Source organism: Canis lupus, chromosome 15, assembly GCF_011100685.1.
Source record: "Canis lupus familiaris isolate Mischka breed German Shepherd chromosome 15, alternate assembly UU_Cfam_GSD_1.0, whole genome shotgun sequence".
In the NCBI taxonomy this organism is placed as follows: domain Eukaryota; kingdom Metazoa; phylum Chordata; class Mammalia; order Carnivora; family Canidae; genus Canis; species Canis lupus.
The window spans coordinates 13,689,265-13,713,556 of NC_049236.1; the positions used below are offsets into that span (position 1 = coordinate 13,689,265).

A 24,292-nucleotide genomic window follows, 5' to 3' on the forward strand; every position below is an offset into this window, starting at 1 on the left:
CTAGCTTGTGACATAGCCATCATTAACATTTATAACACACGTCTTCATTATCCATTTCAGAGTTTCTTTGCCCTCTGAAAGCACCTCAGCCAGTTTGGTTTGTTTTTGTTTTTGTTTTGTTTTGTTCTTTGTGTTGTGCCATGACCCAAACCTTTACTCTTGAAGGTTCTGGGTCATTACCAATCTTTCCTCATCTGGCCTGTGGCATTATTCTCTAAATGACACGGCATGTGCAGTGAAACGCCGGGACACCTGCACCCTGATGTTTATAGCAGCAATGTCCACAATAACAAACTTGGAAAGAGCCTTGGTGTCCATCAAAAGATGAATGGATAAAGAAGATGTGGTCTATGTATACAATGGAATTTACTCAGCCATTAGAAACGACAAATATCCACCATTTGCTTCGATGTGGATGGAACTGGAGGGTATTATGCTGAGTGAAGTAAGTCAATCGGAGAAGGACAAACATTATATCGTCTCATTCATTTGGGGAATATAAAAAATAGTGAAAGGGAATAAAGGGAAATGAGAAAAAATGAGTGGGAAATATCAGAAAGGGAGACAGAATATGAGAGACTCCTAACTCTGGGAAATGAAGTAGGGGTGGTAGAAAGGGAGGTGGGCAGGGGCTGGGGGGACTGGGTGATGGGCACTGAGGGGGGCACTTGATGGAATGAGCACTGGGTGTTATTATATATATTGGCAAATTGAACACCAATAAAAAATAAATTTATAAAAAATAAAAAATAAATTAATAATAAAAAAAAATTTTTTTTAAATGATGCGGCATTGTAGTTCTAAGAGATGCTCTATGTACTTCCTACACTGCAAGTAACTCTTGTTTTTCTTGCATTTGTTTCCTAGGAAACTGCCAATTTCCCCGTTGGTAATCATGATCAGTCTAGTATAGTAACTCCTGCTGAATCATACCCATGAGTAGCCCAATGCAGCCTGCAATTATATTCCTGTAGTCATTCTTGTGTCTCCTGATGGAAGCACTTCTGCCTTTGAAAGTAAGACCAGTAGCACTAAGGACCATAAGGTTGCAGTGAAAATTCCCTCAAGTTATGCTAATCTGATCACTAGGGATAATCATGAGTGTTGCCATTCCCATTTCCATCCCTGAATCCTGGATGGGTGAGTCCTGGCTATGGAAGAAACAGCACCATATATTGTACATTGATTTAAAGCATATACAGCATCCTGGAGAGCCTTCCTTCCACCCTGTAAGTTATTGCCACCTCGCTGCTGCTGTATACCCAAACCTACTCTGAGGTTATTTCTCTGGATCTGGAATGCATAACTGTAATGGATATACCATCCCCAACTGACTACAAAGACTCGGTAGCATAGAGAGGTTTGATGGCACTGGCTCCATGGGGATCTTCCCATATGTCCCTATTCCAATGGTCAGGCTCCCATTTTTCAGTGTCCTCATTGTAAAGGATGACAGGCTGTACCTTATAGAATTCACTTTCCTGATAGTACATACACAGGCAGGGTAATCCTGGGTTTCGTTTAATAAATCTGAGCCCTACCTAAAGCCTGTGGCTACATGTCAGGATGATCTTCAATGCAGACGTTGATGCTCAGGTCACTTATTGTCCTTTTTAAAGATTTTATTCATTTATTCATGAGAGATACTTACAGAAAGAGGCAGAGACATAGGCAGAGGGAGAGGAAAGCTTCTCACAGGGAGCTTGATGTGGGACGCCATACCTGAACTAGGATCACGACCTGAACCGAAAGTAGATTCCACCACTGAGCCACCTAGTCGTCCCTTGGGTCAGTTATTTCTTTTTTGGTCAGAGAATTTTAATCCTCCACATTACTCTTTCCTTTTCCCACTCTCTCCAGTACAACATGGATATCCAGTCAACCTTCTTTTTTTTTTTTTTAAAGATTTTATTTATTTATTCATGGAGACACAGCTAGCGAGAGAGACAGAGACACAGGCAGAGGGAGAAGCAGGCTCCATGCAGGGAGCCCGATGTGGGACTCGATCCCGGGGTCTCCAGGATCACACCCTGGGCTGCAGGCGGCGCCAAACCGCTGCGCCACTGGGGCTGCCCTCCAGTCAACCTTCTTATGCTCCTTAGTTTGGCTAAAATGCTTTAAGGCATCAAATACATACTGACCAGAACCTTCCCTTTAACAAGTCTCTGATTACCAGTATCACTGGTGATGTCCTGTGTATTGCAGCATCAGGCCCTGGGCTACCATTGTCCTCTTTACCTTTGGGAGTTGGAGTCATCAGTGTCTTTCCAACTAATCCTCTTGAAGCACCAATTCAAGAAATCCAGAGTCAATTCAGGTAAATCATTAGGATTCTGTTTCTCATAGAACCATTCCTGGTACCAATATTTATCTTAGTCAGAGTTCTACCAGAAAAAGAAAACTATTAGAAAAGAAGCTTCCCTGGGGTCAAGAAAAAAAAAAAAAAAAAAAGAAAGGAACAACCTGAGAGACCCAGAAGTGCAATGTATCTGAGCTCCAATTTCTGACCACCCAGTAGCTTTCTTATGTTCTCCCTGTGTTCTTACTGAGAAGCTGAAGTAAGAAAGGGGACTAGGGGACCAGGAATTGCCCATTCCAAGTTGATGGGATGCCTGACTGAGGGAGGTCACAGCAGAGTAGGAAAGGGCAGGGAAGGGTCATGTTCAGGCAGCACCAATGGTCTGGAAAGTGTTGGGCAAGGAAGGTCAGTGCCCACTCTGCAATCCATGGGAGGAAGAAATTAAACACACTTGGGGTCATGGGATTTGTACAGGAAAGATGATCAGGTCATGCACAGCCTGGGAAGTTCCCAGGGAGGCTTGCGGATAAATAGAACATGCATGGACCTCAGCTCCCCAAGCTCGACGCAAGCCCCAGTACTCCTTCCCACATGGTGCCTGAGCTCTTTGCTCTCAGGAAGCCCTACCCTCTCCTGGAATGCTGACACCCTCAGCTATACCAAACTTTAGAGAGGTCAGGCTCACAGATGTTTAGGAAGCCGAGGAAGGGTCCAAACCAGAGAGGGTGGGCATAAGGGAACTGGCGGCCCAGGACCCAACTTTGTCCAGGCTCCCTGTCTACTGCCTCAGAAATGTGAGTGAATGCCAGGCCCCTCCGCAGCCCACTGTACCAGCCAGGCCCTATGTCCCTGGGGGTGGGAGAGAAGGGGCTACCCAGGCAGATCCTCGGAAAGTCCTCCTGTCCTCTTCCAGCCCCCCTTAGACTGTCATGGTCTTAGTCCCCTCTCCTGTTCCAGCCCACTATTCACTCTTTCAGTACAGGCCTTAGCAAGTTTCCCTGTACTGCCTTAGTTTTCTGCCTTGACCTCCCAGAGCGTGACCTCAGGAAGCATTTGCTGAGTGTATCAGTGACTGAATGAATGAGCACTCCTGGGAGGAACTTGGCAAAGGAAACTTTACCCCCCTTATAGAAGGAGAATCTGAGGCACAGAGAGTGTGATTGCCTGGCTTCATATGTCCTGAGTGAGCCCTGAGGCTGGGCCTCCTGAGTGTGAGGCCAGTGCTCTGCCTGCCGGCACAGTCAGCCCAGGACACAAGTGAATGATGGACTGGACAAGTGTGGGGAACAGTGCAGAGGCAGCTGGGGCAGAGTGTATGGAGGCCCCCTGATTCTAATCTTAGTTGGCCCTCTCAAAGGCAATTTTCCTCTGGCCACATCATGTTAGCTCCCCGTAAGTGTTCTTTTCTCAGAAATGGGATAATCATCAACCCAAGCACACCTCCTGAACATTTGGTAAACTAGGCTGTACATTTTTTGCAGTCACGGTTCACGTCTGTTTTGCTGACCACTGTGGCCTGGCACGTAGCACTCTGTGGGGCACAAAGTAGGTGCTCCTGAAATAATTGATGAATAATGGGGAGAAGGGCAAAGGGGAATGTGCCTGGGCATTATCACTGTCTGTTCAGAAGGTTTCCTTCCTATGGATTGCTAAGGTGGATCCTCTCAGTTAATGAACTCTGGAATCCCAGTCTAAGCTCTGCCCTCACCCTTTGCTCCCCCTCCAGGTGGGCAGGGCCATCCTCCCCTGATTGGCTAGGCCAGGTGCTCAGGGGATTTTAGCAACACTCAGGGAGAGTCAGTGACCCAGCAGCCCCTGAACCATGAGTGTCTCTGTACTGAGCCTCACCAGACCCCTGGACACTGTGTCTGGGCTCCTGCAGCTGGCCTCCCTGCTAGGCCTGGCTCTGCTGCTGCTCAAGGCAGCACAACTCTACCAGCGCAGGCAGTGGCTGCTGAAAGCTGTCCAGCAGTTCCCGTCCCCTCCTTCCCACTGGTTCTTCGGGCACAAGCAGGAGGTAGGAATGGGCTGGACTGGGTAGAGGGGAGGGCAAGGCAGGCTGGAGTTCTGGGAGCATCATCCCATTCAGTAAATCCATCCCACAGAGGCTTCTTGTGTGACCAGGACATGGGATTCGGGAAAACCCAGCTTACCTGCCAGTTCTTGGCTCCTCACCCCAGTCCCGGAACTCCCCAACTTAAAAGTAGCCTGTGCTGGAGCCATCAAGCCAGTCTGACCCTCCTTCCTTAGGGAGATTTGCAGGATGTGGTGCAGCCCTGAGCCTTGAGGACAGTGGCTATTCCTTTCTGAGTCTTCCCCCTCCAGGCTGAGCAGCCTGAGCTCTTCTCTCAGACACACTTCCTGATGCTTCCCTACCCCAGCCATTCTATCCCATCCTCTCGACCTGGCCCTGGCCGGTCTGGGAACACACACAGCAGTACAATCATGGGCAAGGGAGAGAGTAAACAGGAATCAGGTGTGAGGTCACAGGAAAATAGGCTTACCTGCCAGACGGGGGGTGATGTCTGTCAGGTGCAGGGACCAACTGGTTAGGTTTCCCCAAGAATATGAGAAGTTCCAGATGGTGACTTCAGGGCTAAAACTTCAACAAGCAGATGGCACACATGAGAGGAGGGTGCCAGATTGAGGCAGGGAAAGAGTTTTGACAGTGAGTTGCACCATTAACAGAATCAGTTTCCATCCCAGTTCTTTCCCAAACCCTGGTACTGTGAACTCCTTGGGCTGAGGATGTCAACCCCCTTCCAGCACCACAATGACCACCACAGAGCTGATCCCCAAAGGATGCCTGACCAGGCGATGCAGTGAAGAGGAAGGAGCAGCTAGTGGTTGCATGGAGACAGTACCTACCTTCCAGCTTTGTCAGTACTGGTCCCGTAGAGGGGGCACCAGCAACGGGGAAGGGCACGTGAGGAGAGGCTGTCTAGTGATGTGTGGAATGAAGTAGCAGGAGGTTTTGCAGAGGCGGCGGCTAAGCAATTACAAAAAAGTAAAGCCAAAGACAGAAACTTCATGTCAGCCACTGGGAGACAGCCAAAAGCCACTTTCTTCCCAAAAACTGTTGCTTGAATGATTTCCAGAGTCTTTGTCCATTTGAGAAATTGTGAACTTTTGTCACAACTCTGAGCTAGGATTCAATTGAACAACCACTAAAATTTCCTCCACTGCCGTTCCCATTCAATGGATGGTATGGAGTCAGCAAGCAGACAAGTTCACTTAGGTAACTCATGTTACTCAGCTTCAGCCAGCTGGACACAGAGTGCAGCGAAATTTACCTGCTCTAGCAAATCTGAGACTTTCTGTACCTCTGTTATTGGCTAAGCCAGGAGTAGATTGCCACATGTAGTAGGTTAAAGCTAATCTTTCAGGCCAGATGACAAGTGATAAGTGGGACATGGAAGCATGTGGGCTCAGAACCAAGGTATCTAGATTCTATCCAGCTCTGCCACTTACTTCAAATGGACTTGCTCTGTGCCTGTTTCATCATCTGCAAAATGGGGATCATGATGAGGAGTATAGCCTCATGAGAGTTTTACTAATCTCTGAATGTTGCCTGGCACAGATAAAGATCACAGTTACACTGTAATTTATAAAACTTGAAGGTCATAGTAATGCTCATGAAGTAATGCTCATGAAACATGTTCATAAGTTAGCAAACTTGCTGCAGTAACTAGGGCTGAAATCGGTCAGAATTATGAAAGAGGAGCACTGCTTTCACAGTGTACGAAATCCAGGACCCAACAGTCCTTTCTGACCCTGGGTCGTCCCTTCTGCCTCAGGCAGACCCCAGGCCAGGACAGCCCATAGCCCCTGACAATGGAGTGCCTGCGCTTCCCCTTTATTTCTGTCCACTGTCTCTCCTGGTTTCTCTTTGGGGCATTTTTAGTGGCTCTACTTCCTGAAGGAGCCAGGTGGGAGCAGCTATAATGGAGCATTGCCTGCATGAGTGGCCACAGCCTGTATAAAGTCCAGTGGACACCGGGTATTTGCCTACAGGGTTACCATGGGCACACTTGTCTACCAGAGTCTCACCGGGCCCTGACCAGCCGCGTTCAGGCAGAGATGGAAGTCCCAAGAGGTTCTGGAGGGCCGTCAGATCAGTGGGGGTCAGGGTGACCCAGAAAGAGGAAGAGCCAATCAGAGCACCGTTTAGCTCCATCGGGACCCCAGAGGAGCTATTGACACTCCCCAGAAGCAGGAGTTTCTGGAAGCTTGAAGAGTAAGCAATCAGAAAGAAGGCAGGCAACTCTGCTGAAACAGGATCCCTCAGAGACTTCTACTAAACAGTCTTGAGAAAGGAGAAAAATAAGTGGGAAATATCAGAAAGGGAGACAGAACATGAAAGACTCCTAACTGTGGAAAATGAACTAGGGGTGGTATAAGGGGAGGTGGGCAGGCGGTGGTGGTGACTGGGTGGCGGGCACTGAGGTGGGCACTTGATGGGATTAGCACCGGATGTTATTCTATATGTTTACAAATTGAACACCAATAAAAAATAAATTTATTAAATAAAAAATAAAAAAATAAAAAATAATAAAAAAATTTTAAAAATTACCAAAGGATGAATATCAGCCCATCAAACATAAGAGCAAAATATATTATAAAAAAAAGAATGGACAGGGATTAAAAACAAACATGGAAAAAATAGTCTTGAGGAGATCCTGGAGGATGAGGTAACATAACTTTGACATAAGAGGCTCCCACTAGGGGCACCTGCTTGGCTCAGTGGTTGAGAATCTGCATTCGGCTCAGGTTGTGATCCCCAGGTCCTGGGATTCAGGCCCGCATCAGGCTGCCTATAGGGACTGTTTTTCTCTGCCTGTGTCTCTGCCTCTCTCTCTGTTTTCTCAGGAATAAATAAATGACTCTTTATATAAAGGCTCCCACTAGGGAGTCCCTGCACTGCATCCAAGGAGAAGGGTGGTCCCAGTGATGGAAATGACCTGGGAGCTCAGAGTAGCCTCCTCAAGTGACTGGAGGACAGTACTCAGTGTATGGGCCAAGGATGTCCCCCACCTCCGCTCCCACTAGAACATAAGTTCCGTGAATCTGGATCCTTATCAGAGCTAGCTCATCAAACAGTTCCAAACTCCTAATCACTGCCAATATGCAGAACTATCGCCATAGGGCCATCCTGCCTTCCATCACCACTCCAAGCTAGGGACCTAATGAGGAACCAAGGTTGTATTGGTTTGTCTTTCCTTTGGTACAGTTCCAAACGGGTCAGGAGCTGCAAGTGTTTCAGAAATGGACAGAGAAATACCCTTGTGCCAGTCCTCGTTGGCTATGGGGAAGCAGAGTTAGCCTCGTAGTCTATGACCCAGACTACATGAAGATGATCCTGGGGCGATCAGGTGAGAGTTAAACTTCTCCTCTGTTGGAGTAGCCCTTCCCTCTTGGTTACATTCCTAGGGGCACTGTGACATTCCAGCGGAGACTGCTGGCAAAGCCATCAATATTTGACCCTCGAGGTATCATCCTCCCAGCCTAAGCAAGCAGAGGACCAAATGCAGTTACTCAATTGGAATGCTTAAACATCTGTGAATAATTACCTATTTCTCATCTCTCTGATTTCTTTCTCAGTCCTCTACTTTTCTCTTCATTTCTTTCCACTTCCTTCCATCCTTCCTTCTTTCCTTCTTTTCTCCTCTGTTTCTTTCTCCTTTTTCTAAACAGGAATTTATTTATTGCCTAGGTATACACGAAATAAATCAATAAGTATTTATCCATTGTATTTTCAGTAAATGGACACATCTCCTATGTTTCTATCTTCCTAGCACAGTATTGTTATTCAGTTATTCCTAGAACTGAAGACAATTTCCTAACCATGATGGCTTGGGTAAACACCTCCGGACCCCCATTGCCTGAACTGGGTCATGGGAAGGCTGAGCCACCAGTAAAAAAAACAATTAGCTTCTGTTTTTTTATTGGCAGTGAAGAAAAAACCTAAATTTCATACAACTTCATACTCCATAGTGCTCTTCTGTGGGACACTGAGTCTGCCATCCTGAGTCCAAACTGATTATCAGGAAAGAAAAAGAGTCTGAGTTAGGAGAGAAGTGGGAGATGGCTTGACACAAACTGCCAGCTGAGGATTATCGACAAGGGTTGGAGGGTAAAGGTGTAAACAATGGCTGTCTCCTGGGGACAGACTGACTTTGTTGGTCACCTCCAGTTTGCTGTCATGCCTTTCCTCCTTTCAGACCCAAAAGCTGGTGGTTCCTACACATTCATCACTCCCTGGATAGGTAAGTGCCTTAAACTAGGACTGTGGTCCACCTTCTGCTTAGGTTTGCCACCAACCATCCATTTGGCCCAGAATAACAAGAGGAGACCAGCACCACAGTGACTACACTCAACTCTGAATTAAGCCCCATTTTCTTCTTCTTTTTTTTTTTGTATATCTTTTATTGGAGTTAGATTTGCCTACATATAGCATAACACCCAGTGCTTATCCCATCAAGTGCCCCCCTCAGTGCCCGTTACCCAGTCACCCCATCCCTCTGCCCACCTCCCTATCAACCACCCCTTGTTCATTTCCCAGAGTTAGGAGTCTCTCATGTTCTGTCTCCCTCACTGACATTTCCCATTCATTTTCTCTCCTTTCCCCTTTATTCCCTTTCACTAATTTTTAAATTCCCCAAATGAATGAGACCATATAATGTTTGTCGTTCTCTGATTGACTTACTTCACTCAGCATAATACCCTCCAGTTCCATCCACATCGAAGCAAATGGGGGGTGTCGTTTCTAATGGCTGAGTAATATTCCATTGTGTACATATACCACAACTTCTCTATCCATTCATCTATGATGGACACCGAGGCTCCCTCCACAGTTTGGCTATTGTGGACATTGCTGCTAGAGACATCGGGGTGCAGGTGTCCTGCCGTTTCACTGCATCTGTATCTTTGGGGTAAATCTGCAGTGCAGATTTGGTTTTACAGAGTGGCTGCACCAGTTCACATTCCCACCAACAATTCAAGAGTGTTCCCCTTTCTCCACATCCTCTCCAACATTTGTTGTTTCCTATCTTGTTAATATTCCCCATTCTTACTGGCGTGAGGTGGGATCTCATTGTGGTTTTGATTTGTATTTCCCTGATGGCAAGTGATGTGGAGCATTTTCTCATGTGCTGTTGGCGATCTCTATGTCTTCCTCTGTGAGATTTCTGTTCATGTCTTTTGCTCATTTCATGATTGGATTGTTTGTCTCTTTACTGTTGAGTTTAATAAGTTCTTTATAGATCTTGGATACTAGCCCTTTATCTGATATCTTGCAAATATCTTCTCCCATTCTGTAGGTTGTCTTTTAGTTTTGTTTACTGTATCCTTTGCTGTGCAGAAGCTTCTTCTCTTGATGAAGTCCCAATAGTTCATTTTTGCTTCTGTTTCCCTTGCCTTCGTGGATGTAACTTGCAAGAAGTTGCTGTGGCCAAGTTCAAAAAGGGTGTTGCCTGTGTTCTCTTCTAGGATTCTGATGGATTCTTATCTCACATTTAGATCTTTCATCCATTTTGAGTTTATCTTTGTGTCTGGTGTAAGAGAGTGGTCTAGTTTCATTCTTCTATATGTGGCTGACCAATGTGCCCAGCATCATTTATTGAAGAGACTGTCTTTTTCCAGTGGATAGTCTTTCCTGCTTTGTAAAATATAGTTGGCCATAGAGTTAAGAGCCAACTTCTGGATTCTCTATTCTATTCCATTGATCTATGTGTCTGTTTTTGTGCCAGTACCACACCATCTTGATGACCACAGCTTTGTAGCACAACCTGACATCTGGCATTGTGATGACCCCGGCTCTGGTTTTCTTTTTTAATATTCCCCTGGCTATTCAAGGTCTTTTCTGATTCCACACAAATCTTAAGATAATTTGTTCCAACTCTGTGAAGAAAGCCCATGGTATTTTGATAGGGATTGCATTAAATGTGTAAAGGGCCCTAGGTAGCATTGACATTTTCACAATATTAATTCTTCCAATCCGTGAGCATGGAATATTTTTCCATCTCTTTGTGGTTTCCTCAATCTCTTTCGGAAGTGTTCTGTAGTTTTTAGGGTATAGATCCTTTACCTCTTTGGTTAGGTTTATTCCTAGGTTTCTTATGCTTTTGGGTGCAATTGTAAATGGGATTGCCTCCTTACTTTCTCTTTCTTCAGTCTCATTGTTAGTGTATAGAAATGCCACAGATTTATGGGCATTTATTTTGTATCCTGCCACACTGCCGAATTGCTGTATGAGTTCTAGCAATCTTGGGGTGGAGTCTTTTGGGTTTTCTATGTACAGCATCATGTCATCTGCGAAGAGGGAGAGTTTTACTTCTTCTTTGCCAATTTGAATGCCTTTTATTTCTTTGTGTTGCCTGATTGCTGAGGCTAGGACTTCTAGTACTATGTTGAATAGCAGTGGTGAGAGTGGACATCCCTGTCTTGTTCCTGATTTTAGGTGAAAGGCTTCCAGTGTTTCCCCATTGAGAATGATATTTGCTGTGGGCTTTTCGTAGATGGCTTAAGATGCTGAGGAATGTTCCCTCTATCCCTACAGTCTGAAGAGTTTTGATCAGGAATGGATGCTGTATTTTGTCAAATGCTTTCTCTGCATCTATTGAGAGGATCATATGGTTCTTGTTTTTTCTCTTGTTGATATGATCTCTCACACTGATTGCTTTACAAGTGTTGAACCAGCCTTGCATCCCAGGGATAAATCCCACTTGGTCATGATGAATAATCTTCTTAATGTATTGTTGGATCCTATTGGCTAGTGTCCTCTTGAGAATTTTGGCATCCGTGTTCATCAGGATATTGGCGTATAGTTCTCCTTTTTGGTGGGGTCTTGGTCTGGTTTTGGAATTAAGGTGATGCTGGCCTCATAGAATGAGTTTGGAAGTATTCCATCCCTTTCTGTCTTTCGGAACAGCTTTAGTAGAATAGGTATGGTTTCTTCTTTAAACTTTTTATAGAATTCCACAGGGAAGCCATCTGTCCCTGGACTTTTGTGTCTTGGGAGGTTTTTGAGGACTGCTTCAATTTCCTCCCTGGTTATCGGCCTGTTCAGGTTTTCTATTTCTTCCTGTTCCAGTTTTGGTAGTTTGTGATTTTACAGAAATGGGTCCATTTCTTCTAGATTGCCTAATTTATTGGCGTATAGCTGCTGATAATGTGTTTTTAAAATCGTTTGTATTTCCTTGGTATTGCTGGTGATTCCCCCTTTTTTATTTGTGATTTTATTCATTTGAGTCTTTTCTCTTTGTTTTTAATAAGGCTGGCTGATGGTTTCTCTCTTCTTAATTCTTTCAAAGAACCAACTCCTGGTTTTGTTGATCTGTTCTGCAGTTCTTCTGGTCTCCATTTCATTGAGTTCTGCTCCAATCCTTATTAACTCTCTTCTGCTGCTTGGCTTAGGTTCTATTTGCTATTCTTTCTCCAGTTCCTTTAGATGCAAGGTTAGCTTGTGTATTTGAGTTTTTTCCAATTTTTGGAGGGATTCTGATACTCTGATGTATTTCCCTCTTGGGACTGCTTTTACTCTATCCCAAAGATTTTGAATGGTTGTATCTTCATTCTCATTATTTTCCATGAATCTTTTTAATTCTCTAATTTCCTGGTTGACCCTTTCATCTTGTATCAGGATGCTCTTTAACCCCACATGTTGAGTTTCTTCCAAATTTCTTCTTGTGATTTGAGTTCAAGTTTCAAAGCATTATGGCCTGAATATATGCAAGGGACAGTCCCAATCTTTTGGTATCGGTTGAGACCTGATTTGTAACCCAGTATATGGTCTATTCTGGAGAAAGTTCCATGTGCACTTGAGAAGAATGCGTATTCAGTTGCGTTTGGATGTAAAGTTCTGTAAATATATGTGAAATTCTGGAACAAAGTCCTTGAGAACGGCGTGTGGGTCAGCTGGCCAGACATGGGTCTAGTGGACCCAGGGAGTAATCCCATCGACCTTGAGAGTGGTGGGAGTGGTCAGGATCACGATGTAAGGTCCTTCCAAGGAAGGTGAAGTGTCTGGTGTTGGTATCACCGACGTACACCAGTCACCTGGCCGATATCGATGGGGGTCCAGGGGTGGCCCAGTCTCATAGAGGGCCTTCAGCTTAGGCCACACCTGCTCATGGGTTCATTGTAATATTTGGAGGGAAAAAAGAAGTTGGTGACCATCAAATTCAGCAAACACCTCGGGTTTTATATTGGGGATAATAGGTGGAGGAAGACTGAACATGATCTCTAGGGAGTCAGTCCCATCTTATATGGGGAGTTCCTCACCCTATATATGGCGAAGGGGAAGAGAGTCACCCAGTCCCCGCCAGTCTCCAGGGCTAATTTAGTTAAGGTCTCCTTTAATGTTCTGTTCATCCTCTCTGCCTGTCCTGAGCTCTGGGGCCTATATGCACAATGTAATTTCCAATCTGCCCCCGAGTACTAGTGCCACTCCCCGTGTTACCTTAGAAAGCCAACCAGACAAGGACAATCCCCTAAAGCTAAGACTGCGCCGTTCTCACTTATTTCCCACCTCCAAGACTCCCTAGTGTGAGGTTGTCCTTCAAAATAAACGGGGATTAGACTTAGTCTTCTTACAACAAAGGAGGGGGGTATGTGCTGCTTTAAAGCAGGATGTTGCTTCTTTGCTGGAATGTAAATGGGAGCGAGAACAGCAAAAAAGGTTGGTTAGAATCCTGGTTTAATCATTCCCCCTGGCTCACCCTGAGAGCAACCTGGACCCATGATTGGGTCCTTCCTTGGGTTCCTCTGAGAGGGGGGCATGTGGAGGCTGAGAAAATTAAGGCCATTCCACTTTAAGTTCAGCGTTAGCACAAGTACAGCCATCCCAGGCCCCTGTGAATAAGAGCTGAACTTTACCTTACTTCAGTTACAGGAAGAAAACAGCTTGCAGCTTAACATCCTAGAAAGCCCCATACTAGAATAAAAACAGAGCCCAAGCCAAGGGCAGGAAGCCCCTATTAGAATAAGAACAGAGCTCAACACCCTTGAAAGCCCCATATCAAAATGTAAACAGAACTTGAGGAATTGCTCCACCCCTTCTAGAGGTCCCCTAGACCAGCCCTTAAAACTAAGCTGAAACCCACCTCGGGGTCCAAGTCCCTGCTCCGCTGTGTTGGGTACACTTGGACCCAAGCTCGAGCTTGTAAATAAACCCTCTTGTGCATCGGAAAAAATAAATAAATAAATAAATAAATAAATAAATAAATAAATACATACATACATACATACATATCTGTGAAATCCATCTGGTCCAGTGTATCATTTAAAGCTGTTGTTTCTTTGGAGATGTTGTGCTTAGAAATCTGTCATTTGCAGAAAGCGCCATGTTGAAGCCTCCCAGTATTAGTGTATTATTATCTAAGTATGTTTTAACTTTGGTTATTAATTGATTGATGTACTTGGCAGCTCCCACATTAAGGGTATAAATAGTCATGATTGTTAGGTCCTCTTGTTGGATAAACCCTTTAAGTATGATATAGTGTCCCTCTTCATCTCTTACTACAGTCTTTGTGATAAACTTTAATTTATCTCATATAAGGATTGCTACCCCTGCTTTCTTTTGAGGATCATTTGAATGATAAATGGTTCTCCCTCCAATCTTTTGTTTTCAGGCTGTGGGTGTCCTTAGGTCTAAAATGAGTCTGTTGTAGACAGCAAATAGATGGGTCTTACTTTTTTATCCAGTTGAAACCCTGCGCCTTATGATGGGATCATTTAACCCATTCACATGTAGAGTTATTACTGAAACATATGAATTTAGTCTCATCATAATACCTAGTCAGTCCCTGTTTTGTAGATTGTTTCTTTGAGCTTCCTCTTTCTTTTACAGGGTCCCCCTTAATATTTCTTGCAAGACTGGCTTGGTGGTCACATATTCTTTCAGTTTCTGCCTATCTTGGAAGCTCTTTATCTCTCCTTCTATTCTGAATGAGAGCCTTGCTGGATAAAGTATTCTTGGCTGTATGTTCTTCTCATTTAGGACCCTGAATATATCCTGCCAGTCCTTTCTGGCCTGCCAGGCCTCTGTGAAGAGGTGTGCTGTTAATCTAATAATTCTCTCTATATAAGTTACGGATCTCTTGACTCTTGCTGCCTAAGGATTTTGTCTTTATCTTTGGAATTTGCAAGATTCACTATTAAATGTTGGGGTGTTGAATGGTTTTTATTGATTTTAGGGGAGGACCTCTCTATCTCCTGGATCTGAATGCCTATTTCCCTCCCCAAGTTAGGGAAGTTTTCATCTATGATTTGTTCAAATACACTTTCAGATCCTCTGTCCATTTTGGTGCCCTCTGGAACCCCAATTAAACATAGACTTTTCCTTCTGAGGCTGTCATTTATTTTCCCTTAACTTTCCTCAGGGTCTTTTATTGTTTTTCTTTTTTCTTCAGCTTCTTTCCTTGCCATCCACTTGTCTTCTATGTCATTCACTCATTCTTCTACCTCAGTAACCTTCCCCTTAGGACCTCCAGTTTGGATTGCATCTCACTTAATTGATTTTTAATTTCAGCCTCATTAGAATTAAATTCTGCAGTCACGAAGTCCCCTGAATCCTTTATGTTTTTTTCCAGAGCCACCAGTAGCTTTATAATAGTGCTTCTCAATTGGCTTTCTGATATTGAATTGTAATTCAAATTCTGTAACTCTGTGGCAGAGTACTGTTACTGATTCTTTCTTTTCTGGTGAGTTCTTCTTTCTAGTCATTTTCATCAGTACAGAGAGCCTAAAAATTAATTGTACGTGTTAGAAGCACGAACTCTTCTCTCTGTAGCATTCCATCTATTCTCTCTTTAAATCTCATGTCGAATTCATAGATTTCAGAATGATTTGAAGGTTATCTAGGTAGGTTGGTGGGGACAGGTGACTCGGGGATTCTACTCCACCGACATCTTGCCCTGCCCCCACTCGTTTTCTGATAAAACCCTCACCCTATCTAAATGGTGGTGGAGCCCTCTTGTAGCTCAGCTTCTCCCACATTACTTCTCAGGACTCACCAATGAACTCAGCCTGACTTTTTACTGAAATCCTTGTAAAACCCATCCCCTGCTCTGTTTCAACCTCCATCTCACAGTTGTCATAACCACTTCCTGGCCACAGGCTTTGGGAAGTCCCCTTCTTGACATGCACTGGCCATTCCTGTTTTGCCAAGGATGCCCTTCTTTTCACACCCTGGGTTCCTCCCAAATTGTCCCTGGATAACTCAAGGAAGGCCCCTTCCCACCCACCCCCCTAACACACTGTGGTCCAGGGTATGGTTTGCTCCTGCTGCATGGAGAGGCATGGTTCCAGCACCGGAGGATGCTGACCCCAGCCTTCCACTATGACATCCTGAAGCCTTACGTGAGACTCATGGCTGACTCTGTCCAAGTGATGCTGGTAAGTAGAACCCTACCTCACCTGCACACTCACACCCAGAGCACAGTTCACAAAGTCCATTCTCAGACAGCTGTGTTCTTCAGAAATCCATTAGCATGGCCTCTGGAATCAAACACTTACACCCTGCAATGAGACACAGCTCCTGGAAGGCAGAAGGCACAGGAAAACACCCAGGTACCCACTTTCATCCACTCTTTGTTCACTGCCCACAGGAGAAAGAAACAAGGTGGATACAGGGTTTCCTTTCCTCACACTTGCATGGCTTTGGCTGGAAAGGAAGAGTAGTCAATATCTATGGACAATAGGACAAGCTTCCCCTGCCTATCCTGGGAAATAGCAGCTTCAGTGGCAGCAGGGACATCCCAGGATGTCACTCAGTGGGTTCTGTGGTGGGATTGAAGGCTTCTGCATGGATCTTAGCCACTCCGTGGAGAGAAATGGAGACCAGGTCTCAACCCCCAGGGTTGGGTCCACCAGAACACCACCCCTGAGCATGACCCTATTGCTCACTCACTGTACTCAGCTGACATTTGCTGAACAAGAGGAATTGACATCCCAAATACTCCTTTCTTAGGAACCCGAGTACTGGCACCTTAATATTTTTTTGGCCAGGACACTTGTTCCCTAAATAGAGACCTTATATTTCTCTATGTAGGTCAGTCCCAGGTCAGAAAAGATTCCCCCTTTATCTCCTGAGCAACAATGTTTCCAGTTGGCTAAAAGATGATTTTTGCCATACCTTATGCTAAAGTCAGTCTCAAGATCATTCTTAATAAAATAACAACAGTTTCTGAGAAAATACTCAACATATCACAAATATTCGGCTCTATGGTTCGAAATCGATGAAACACAGCTGTTTTAGAAAGTGAGGACATGTCATCAGAATATGTGGAGCAGCAGAGAGAGAGCCTAGCCTCATCAGCATAGGCCTTCCAGAGGAGTAAAGAAGGATCAATGTGTCCCCTCTACACAGGACAAGTGGGAGGAACTCCTCACCCAGAACTCACATCTAGAGATCTTTGAACACGTCTCCTTGATGACCTTGGACACCATTATGAAGTGTGCCTTCAGCTACCAGGGCAACCACCAGGCAGACAGGTCAGTGAAATGCATAGCAGCAGGGTCCTATTTCCTGCCAACTGGTGTGGACTCATCGGGAGGCAGTTCGAGCAACCCAAAGAGCCACATTCTGCAGAGAGCCCCAGTCTGACACAGTCAAATTCAGCCCTACCAAACCTGCATTAGGCACTAACCCTGATCCCTGCATCAGGGAGAAGCCTGGCTGCCCAAGTCCCTCATAAATGCCTTGGTCTCTGGAGCATAAGACAGAAATGTCAGATGCTTAGGGTCACCTGCACCAATTCCTGAGGAAACCTCCACCCACAGCCCCACTCCACTCCAGTTCAGATGCCTCCCTCCACCTCGACTCTTCTGCCTCATCCCCCTTCAGGAACTCCCAGGCCTACATTCAGGCCATTCGAGATATGAACAACCTGGTGTTTGCCCGGGTGAGGAATGTTTTCTACCAGAAAGACATCTTCTACGGGCTGACCTCTGAAGGCCGCAGGAACCACAAGGCCCGCCAGATTGCCCATCAACACACAGGTTGGACTCTGCCCTCTGGGAACCTCCCCTCCTTCATTAGGTACTACCCAAAAGGATGGGCTCTGACCCCTCAGGCAGAGGCCTGCCCCTCAGTGCCCCTCCAGAAACTGGGACAAACCCACTTGGATTTTCCCCCGGTGCACCTGTTAGGGCACCCAGTATTTGCAAGAAGTTACATGCATTACAACATGGGTGAAGGTTGAATGAGACCCCGGCCAGCCACATACAGGCAGAGTCTCTTTGGGCTGTGCTGTTGAAGGGAGGGCTGACATGAAAATACCTGATGCTAGAGCTCTCACTCTGGCATACACACCCATTGCCAAACTCCTCCTGAACCCCCTCGCACCATGAATGGGGCACAGAGGGCAGGTGGGCTATGTGGCTGGCTATATGCCTGGGCACTCAGAGCTCTCAACTCCACCTGGGAACACTGGGCAGACCGAGTGATCAAGCTGAGGAAGGCACAGCTACAGGACGAGGGAGAGCTGGAGAAGGTCAGGAACAAGAGGCACTTGGACTTCCTGGACATCCTCCTCTTTGCCAAAGTGAGTGTGGCTGGGGAGGCCTGAGCATTTGCCCACAGGTGGGGAGCAAGGGTGCAAACTCAAAGTCTCCCCTGTCTCTGGGTCTTACCAGATGGAGAATGGGAAGGGCTTGTCTGACAAGGACCTCCGTGCAGAAGTGGACACATTCATGTTTGAGGGGCATGACACCACAGCGAGTGGCATCTCCTGGATCCTCTATGCTCTGGCCACACACCCCGAGCATCAGCAGAGATGCCGGGAGGAGATCCAGAGCCTTCTGGGAGATGGTGCCTCCATCACCTGGTGAGAGCTCATGAGAGAGGAGGGCCCTCCATCCTCAACTAGAGGACACCCTGGTTGCCAGGGCCTATCCCGCACTTCAAGGCAGCTTTCTTTAGGGAGCACCTGGACCAGATGCCCTACACCACCATGTGCATCAAGGAGGCATTGCGACTCTATCCACCAGTTCCAGGTGTTGGCAGAGAGCTCAGCAAGCCCATCACCTTCACTGATGGACGCTCCTTGCCCAAAGGTATGGCCTTCACTACGCTCACTCTGTTAGCACTCAGTGGGAGGTCTGAAATCCACATGTCCTGGGGCAGCTCTGAAGTTCTGTGGCCCCATTTTTTTCCATAGTAAGTGGGAACGAGGTTGTAGTTGGGATGGGGTTATAGGATGCTTGTCACAGAATCAGGCCACATTCAAAGTTATATAAGAAATAGTGAAAGAGATTATAGAGGAATGGAAGGAAAATGGGAGGGAAGAATTAGAAAGGGAGAGAAAATATGAGAGACTCATAACTGGGAAACAAACAAGGGGTAGTGGAAGGGGAGGTGGGCAGCTGGAAGGGGTGACTGGGTGAAGGGCACTGAGGAGGGCACTTGACAGGAGGAGCACTGAGTGTCATACTTTATGTTGGCAAATCGAACTTCAATGAAAAAAGTACTAAAAAATAAAATAAATGGGAGTTCCCCTTTGTACCGAGAGAGAATATGCTCTGTTTTTTTTCTGCACATAACATGAAAAGTGTGTCTCAATTCTTAGACATAGAAGGAATCGAATCCCAAGTTTCTATCCTCATCCACAACAAACATTCAATCTCCAAGGATTCCATCATTTTATGATGCTATATTATTCTCATCGATGGCACTGACATTTTGTGAGTTTAAGCTATATATATATCCTATTCCTGACTCCAGCAACACAACTCCTGAAGGATTTCTGTCTTCATTGATACCCCTTTTGGATATCATCCAGATTTGATGTAATTATAGGACAACTACTTGATTACAAATGCAAAAAACTATATACATGCCAGTTAAAATAATGACTCAGGGGCCCTAAGTGGCTCAGCATTGGTGTATATGTCTTGGCTTAGGTCATGATCCTGAGATCCTGGGATGGGGCTCCCTGCTCAGTGAGGAGTCTGCTTTTCCCTCTGACACACCCATGGTCATGCACTCTCTCACTCTCTCAAATAAATGCAGAAACATTTTGTATAAAAATAGTGATGACTCAGTACATTGCACCTTCTCTACAAGAGATGTTGGCTTCAGGAAGGGGCTTCAGAAATAGCATACAATTCTAACTCCCAAGATTTGATCACTAGAGAGGGAGAGCACTGGGGCAGGGAGAGTTCTTCTTCCACCCTTATGGGGTTGAGTGCATCAAGCATATCAGGAAACCGACTCTCATTCTTCAGATGGCCCATTCCCAGGGAGCCCTCAGATTGATGGAGAGAGCAGCTGGTGACCACATCTGAGGTCCCTGCCATGGTCTAGTCTACTTTTTATCTCACCTCTGCTCTGAATCCCAACCCTGCCACATCCAAGCTGGGTGGTCATAGGCAAGTTGCTCAGCCTCTCTGAGGCTTAGGTGCTCATGTGAACAATGGGCATTGGGCCTTCCTTGGAGGCTTGTTGTGAGATGGATTAGTCAATGCATATTCCCCAAGGGCTATTGGATGGTACTTGGTAAATGAGAGTTGTCCTTTGAGCTGCTCTCTAACATAAGCCTCCAGATCTTTCTGCTTCTCACCCTGGTCTGGGTATCTACTAATCTGGGCACACATGCTGTGTGTGCCATGTCTGCCCCACCTCTCCTGCTACACTATCATTCCCCTCAGAGTGATGAGAAGTGACTCTCATAGCAGCTGCCAAGCGGTGTGGGCAAGCACCTGGCCCCGCAAGCAGGTATGACCATTCTTCTCTCTTTTGCTCCACAGGATTCTTAGTCTCGCTCTCCTTTTATGCTCTTCACCACAACCCGAATGTGTGGCCAAACCCAGAGGTATGATGGCCTTGGGAGGACGGAATGGGGGAATCTCTGCACGTCAATCCCTCCTCCTATTCCATTTCTGGGTGTGTCCTGAGGTTGAGAGGAAGGAGAAGCTAGACCACACCTATCCTGGCCCTGGGGTTCCTCTGCAGGTGTTCGACCCTTCCCGCTTTGCACCAGATGCCTCTCGACACAGCCATGCTTTCCTGCCCTTCTCAGGAGGATCAAGGTGAGGCACTTGTACTGGGATGGGAGGAGAGGGTTGTTTACTAGGGACATTCCTAATGTTTGAGACTTCCTACATTTCCATGGGTGTTGCAGATATGCCCTGACATGTTGATGTGCTGGGAAAGAGGTGTGTGTCTCTGTGTATGAAAGAAAGTTGGTAATCACTGCATGCTATGGAAACTTTGACACATTTGTCTCACTCAGTCTCCAGCCACAATTCAGTGTCAGTGGCTGTTCAATGGCTCGAGGCATTCTTGTGATTTCTTCACTTTATGAGGATGACTTTACAGTATTGGACATTCTCACGTGTAGTTTTTAACTGTTGTCAATTAGACGTCAGGATGGTATCAAAAGATTTCTTTTGCACACTTTCTTAAACCAGCCCCTCTCCCCACTCAACCCTCACACTGCACCGATGCCTAGGGATGTGTGTTTCCACCTCAGCTGCCTGCACGTCTGAAATATTTAAGCCTACAGAGGAAAATTTCCTGCGATCTCTTAAGGGCCTCAGAAGTATTCAACTTGTGACTCTAGTATTTTTGCATCTATTCAAAAGAATTTTGGACTGCATGGAAATGATCATGAACGCTTCAAGTTTTCTCAGTTGTGAAATCATTACGTATGATCTGGGCTCTACATACCTGAATATTACACTTTGAGTCCAATCATCCAAAGAACAAGTATATAAAATGAAGACATTAAATGGCTTTTGAGAGAAAATCCACGGTTTTGTATATGTACATGAGAGGTGGCATTTGAAAGTTAATGGCATATGAAATAGAAAGCACACTTGAAATGGCTGTTCAGGTGCATGACTATTCTCCTGAGTGAAATCCTCCTGGGCTGCTGAAATTGTCCTACAAATAGCAACTTCTGTAAACTTTTTAAGTAGTTATTCGTAAAATGCATTTAAGCAAATACAAAAATCTTCAATCCTTCGAACTAAGTGAATCCACTCTCTAGAATGGGATTTAAGCAAACTATTCTCCAGATACTGGCTCCAGGATTTGGTAACTCCCTGGGATTGATTCCTTCCTGGTAGACATTGGTGCAAGTCATGTGGCTGCCAGTAGAGACAGGACAGGGGTAGACAGCTCAATTCCTAGCTCAGAACTAACGGGGACTTTTGTTTATTCCTTTCTGCTTTCCTATTCAATTCAATAAACCTCATGCAATGTCTAAGACTAATTATTAAGCCTGACTCTGTGCCAAGGCTATGCTATGAGATGGGACACTGTCCTTGCCTCAGGGAATCTGCAGTCAAGAAATGGATGCCTCTACTCAAAAGACACATCATCCATTCATTCTTTCTTTCCCTCACTCATTTACTAATTGACCCCACAGTACTAAGTTCCGTGTTTCTGGCACAGTACTCCTGTATCGGAAAGTGAGGTGTCCTTGAGTAAAATACCATGTGATTCAGGGTCCAGGACTGAAGAGGCACAGCCAGTGGGGAGGGTCGTAGGGGGGGCTGAGGGCAGACTGTCATTGCCCTTAGCCTTGGGCATTTGGAAGACAGAGGTGGAGGAAGGGCATTATCTGGGATAATCTCAGCAGTAAGTGAACTGGTATACCAGCTGGACAGGTGACAGGTGAGTGTGCAAACAACCCAGAGAGGGCTTTGCTGCTAGGATGAGCCATGTGGACATGCTTACCTGTGATGGAAGACGTGGGAGGTTCTGAGTATGGGAGGGTGGGGCATCAGGAGAGGGACCAGAGGGAGGAGACAGAGAAGTCCAGGTGAAGTGGCAGCTGAGGGATGATAGGCAGGGACACTTCTGCAATAGAATTAGAGATGACAGCAGCTGGTTGAATGAGGGTCCGAGGGAAAGGTAGGAATCTGGACCCAAACTGGGAGGCAGATGGTGCAGCAGCTTGAGCATCCGTAGGGCTCTGCCCCTGCAGGAAGCTTCCCTGTTGGCCATCCTGACTTCCTTACCCAACTCCATCTTGTCATTTCTATGAGGATCTGGATCCCTGTGTGCTCATGGGATATGGTTAGGACCTGAAGTGTGGCCCAGCCCACCCCCTCTGGTGCCCTGGTCTGGCTCCACATTGTGAAACTAGAAATGGCTGGTGTAGAGAGCAAAGAACCTAGTGATTAACTGTTGTAGTGATCACTTGATTTTGCTCTGAGGCTCAAAGTGTTGACCCTCCAGTAACAGGATTTAAGGCCTGCTGAGAGCAGAGGTAAGAGGAGGAGCTAATTCTGAAAGAGTGTAGGTTTTTGTCAGAGGCCAAGGGGAGAGTGTTAACAAAGCAAGGCTTGGGGTAGAGATGTGCATGTGTCCAGGGAAGGCAATCAGGGCTGGGCCCATGCAGGCTGGCTCTGAAGGGACTGTTCCTGGCAGGGGCTTTGAGGCCACTCCTCACTTCCTTTTCCCTCCCTGACCCAGGAACTGCATTGGGCAGCACTTTGCCATGAACGAGTTGAAGGTGGCGGTGGCCCTGACCCTGCTCCGCTTTGAGCTGGCACCAGATCCCTTCAAGATCCCTGTTCCAACTCCAAGAATTGTATTGATGTCCAAGAATGGGATCCACCTGCATCTCAGGAAGCTCCTCTAACCCTTGTGGGGACAAGGATGAGTCCCGAGGGCCTCCTGCCTCCCTTTCTGTCTTCCTGTCAGTCTCTCCTGTCTGCTGGCTTCTGCTCACTTCCTGCTTCCCCTCTGCCCACCTGCCAGCCTTCCTGCTCTCCTGCTCTCCTGTTCTTGCACTTGAGATTGTGCTTCTGTGTCTCACCCTTTTCCAAGATTCCTTCTTGTTTGTCTGTTACCAATCTCCTACCGAGGTGTCACTCTGACTGTTGATGCAAATTGTGATTTCTTGCCTGTCCTTCACGCTGTCTGTTGTTTCCCTGTCATGGTTCCTTGCTGCCTACTTGTCTGTTCCTATAATGTTTTCTCTTGCTGCTTTACCAAGTTACACAAACTTAGTTCCTTCAAAGAGCACAAATGGGTAATCTTGTGTTTTAGGAGATCAGAAATCCAAAATGAGTCTCACTGGGTAGCAATGAAGGCATGTAGATGCTCTAAGGGATAATGTCTTCTCTTGCATTTTCTGCCTTCTCAGAATCCACTCTTAGGGCTATCAATGAGGGGACTAAGCATCCTCATTTATCATGGAAATACACTTTTCTTCGCTTCAACTGAGTCAGATGTTAACCATAACTATCAAATTTTTAGCGTAATATCTAGACTTGTTTAATTAAACAAGGGTACTCCAGCCAATCCAAGTGCACCCGGAAACCAAGACATGTCAGTCCACGTTTGGTCTACTTGGCATTCACACATTCCCTTACACCATACTTCGTCCCTAACTAAGTAAAATAAAGTCATGCTTCTACCAACTCAGCTCCCTATGATTGAAACCGTGTAGTCCCTTTTCTTCAACAACAAAGGACAAGTTTTTGGAGGGTCTTCTCTCTTCTCCCCCAAATGCTGTAACCTAAATGCTATGACACAAATGTAACTACTAGTTTTACATGTTACGTTTTACTTGTAACACTTTTTACATGTGCAAGTTATAAGAAAAGGAAGGAAAAACCTGATGCACATATGTACACATGCATAATCATACTCATAACAAATAAGGGGAAAATGCTAGAAACCATTACACTCCTTATTTCTCTAACCTGTGACATAGCCATCATTAGCATTGAAAACACCCTTATTCCATTACCCATTTCAGAGTTTATTTTCCCTCTAAAAGCACCTCAGCCAGTTTTGGGGGTTTTTTGCCTTGTACAATGACCCAACCCTTCACTCTTGAAGGTTCTGGGTCATTACCAACCTTTCCTCAACTGGCCTGTGGCATTTTCCCCTTTAATGACAGGGCATGGTAGGTCTAAGAGATGCTGTAGTACTTTCTTCACTCCAAGTAACTCTTTTGTTTTTCTTGCCTTTGTTGCCTAGAAACTGCCACTTTCCCCATCGGTAATCATGATCAGTGTAGTGCAGTCATT

General features: G+C 45.8%; 1 protein-coding gene and 1 long non-coding RNA gene across 2 annotated transcripts; one reads left to right on the plus strand and one right to left on the minus strand.

Moving 5' to 3' along the window:
* Positions 1 to 1,703: 1,703 nt before the first annotated feature.
* LOC119877016 lies at positions 1,704 to 5,927 on the minus strand. Its single transcript, XR_005370263.1, has 3 exons — positions 5,168 to 5,927; positions 2,086 to 4,901; positions 1,704 to 1,883 (listed from the first exon to the last, which is right to left on the minus strand). It is a non-coding gene; the product is annotated as an uncharacterized LOC119877016 (long non-coding RNA).
* CYP4A37 (cytochrome P450 4A37) lies at positions 4,079 to 23,677 on the plus strand. The gene is made up of 12 exons (NM_001048025.1): positions 4,079 to 4,316; positions 7,530 to 7,671; positions 8,521 to 8,565; positions 15,567 to 15,694; positions 16,668 to 16,792; positions 17,145 to 17,299; positions 17,738 to 17,844; positions 17,936 to 18,126; positions 18,222 to 18,355; positions 20,048 to 20,112; positions 20,253 to 20,329; positions 22,725 to 23,677. The coding sequence occupies exons 1-12, from the start codon at positions 4,122 to 4,124 to the stop codon at positions 22,891 to 22,893; spliced, it is 1,533 nt and encodes a 510-aa protein (NP_001041490.1). The 5' UTR covers positions 4,079 to 4,121; the 3' UTR covers positions 22,894 to 23,677.
* The last annotated feature ends 615 nt before the right edge of the window (positions 23,678 to 24,292 follow it).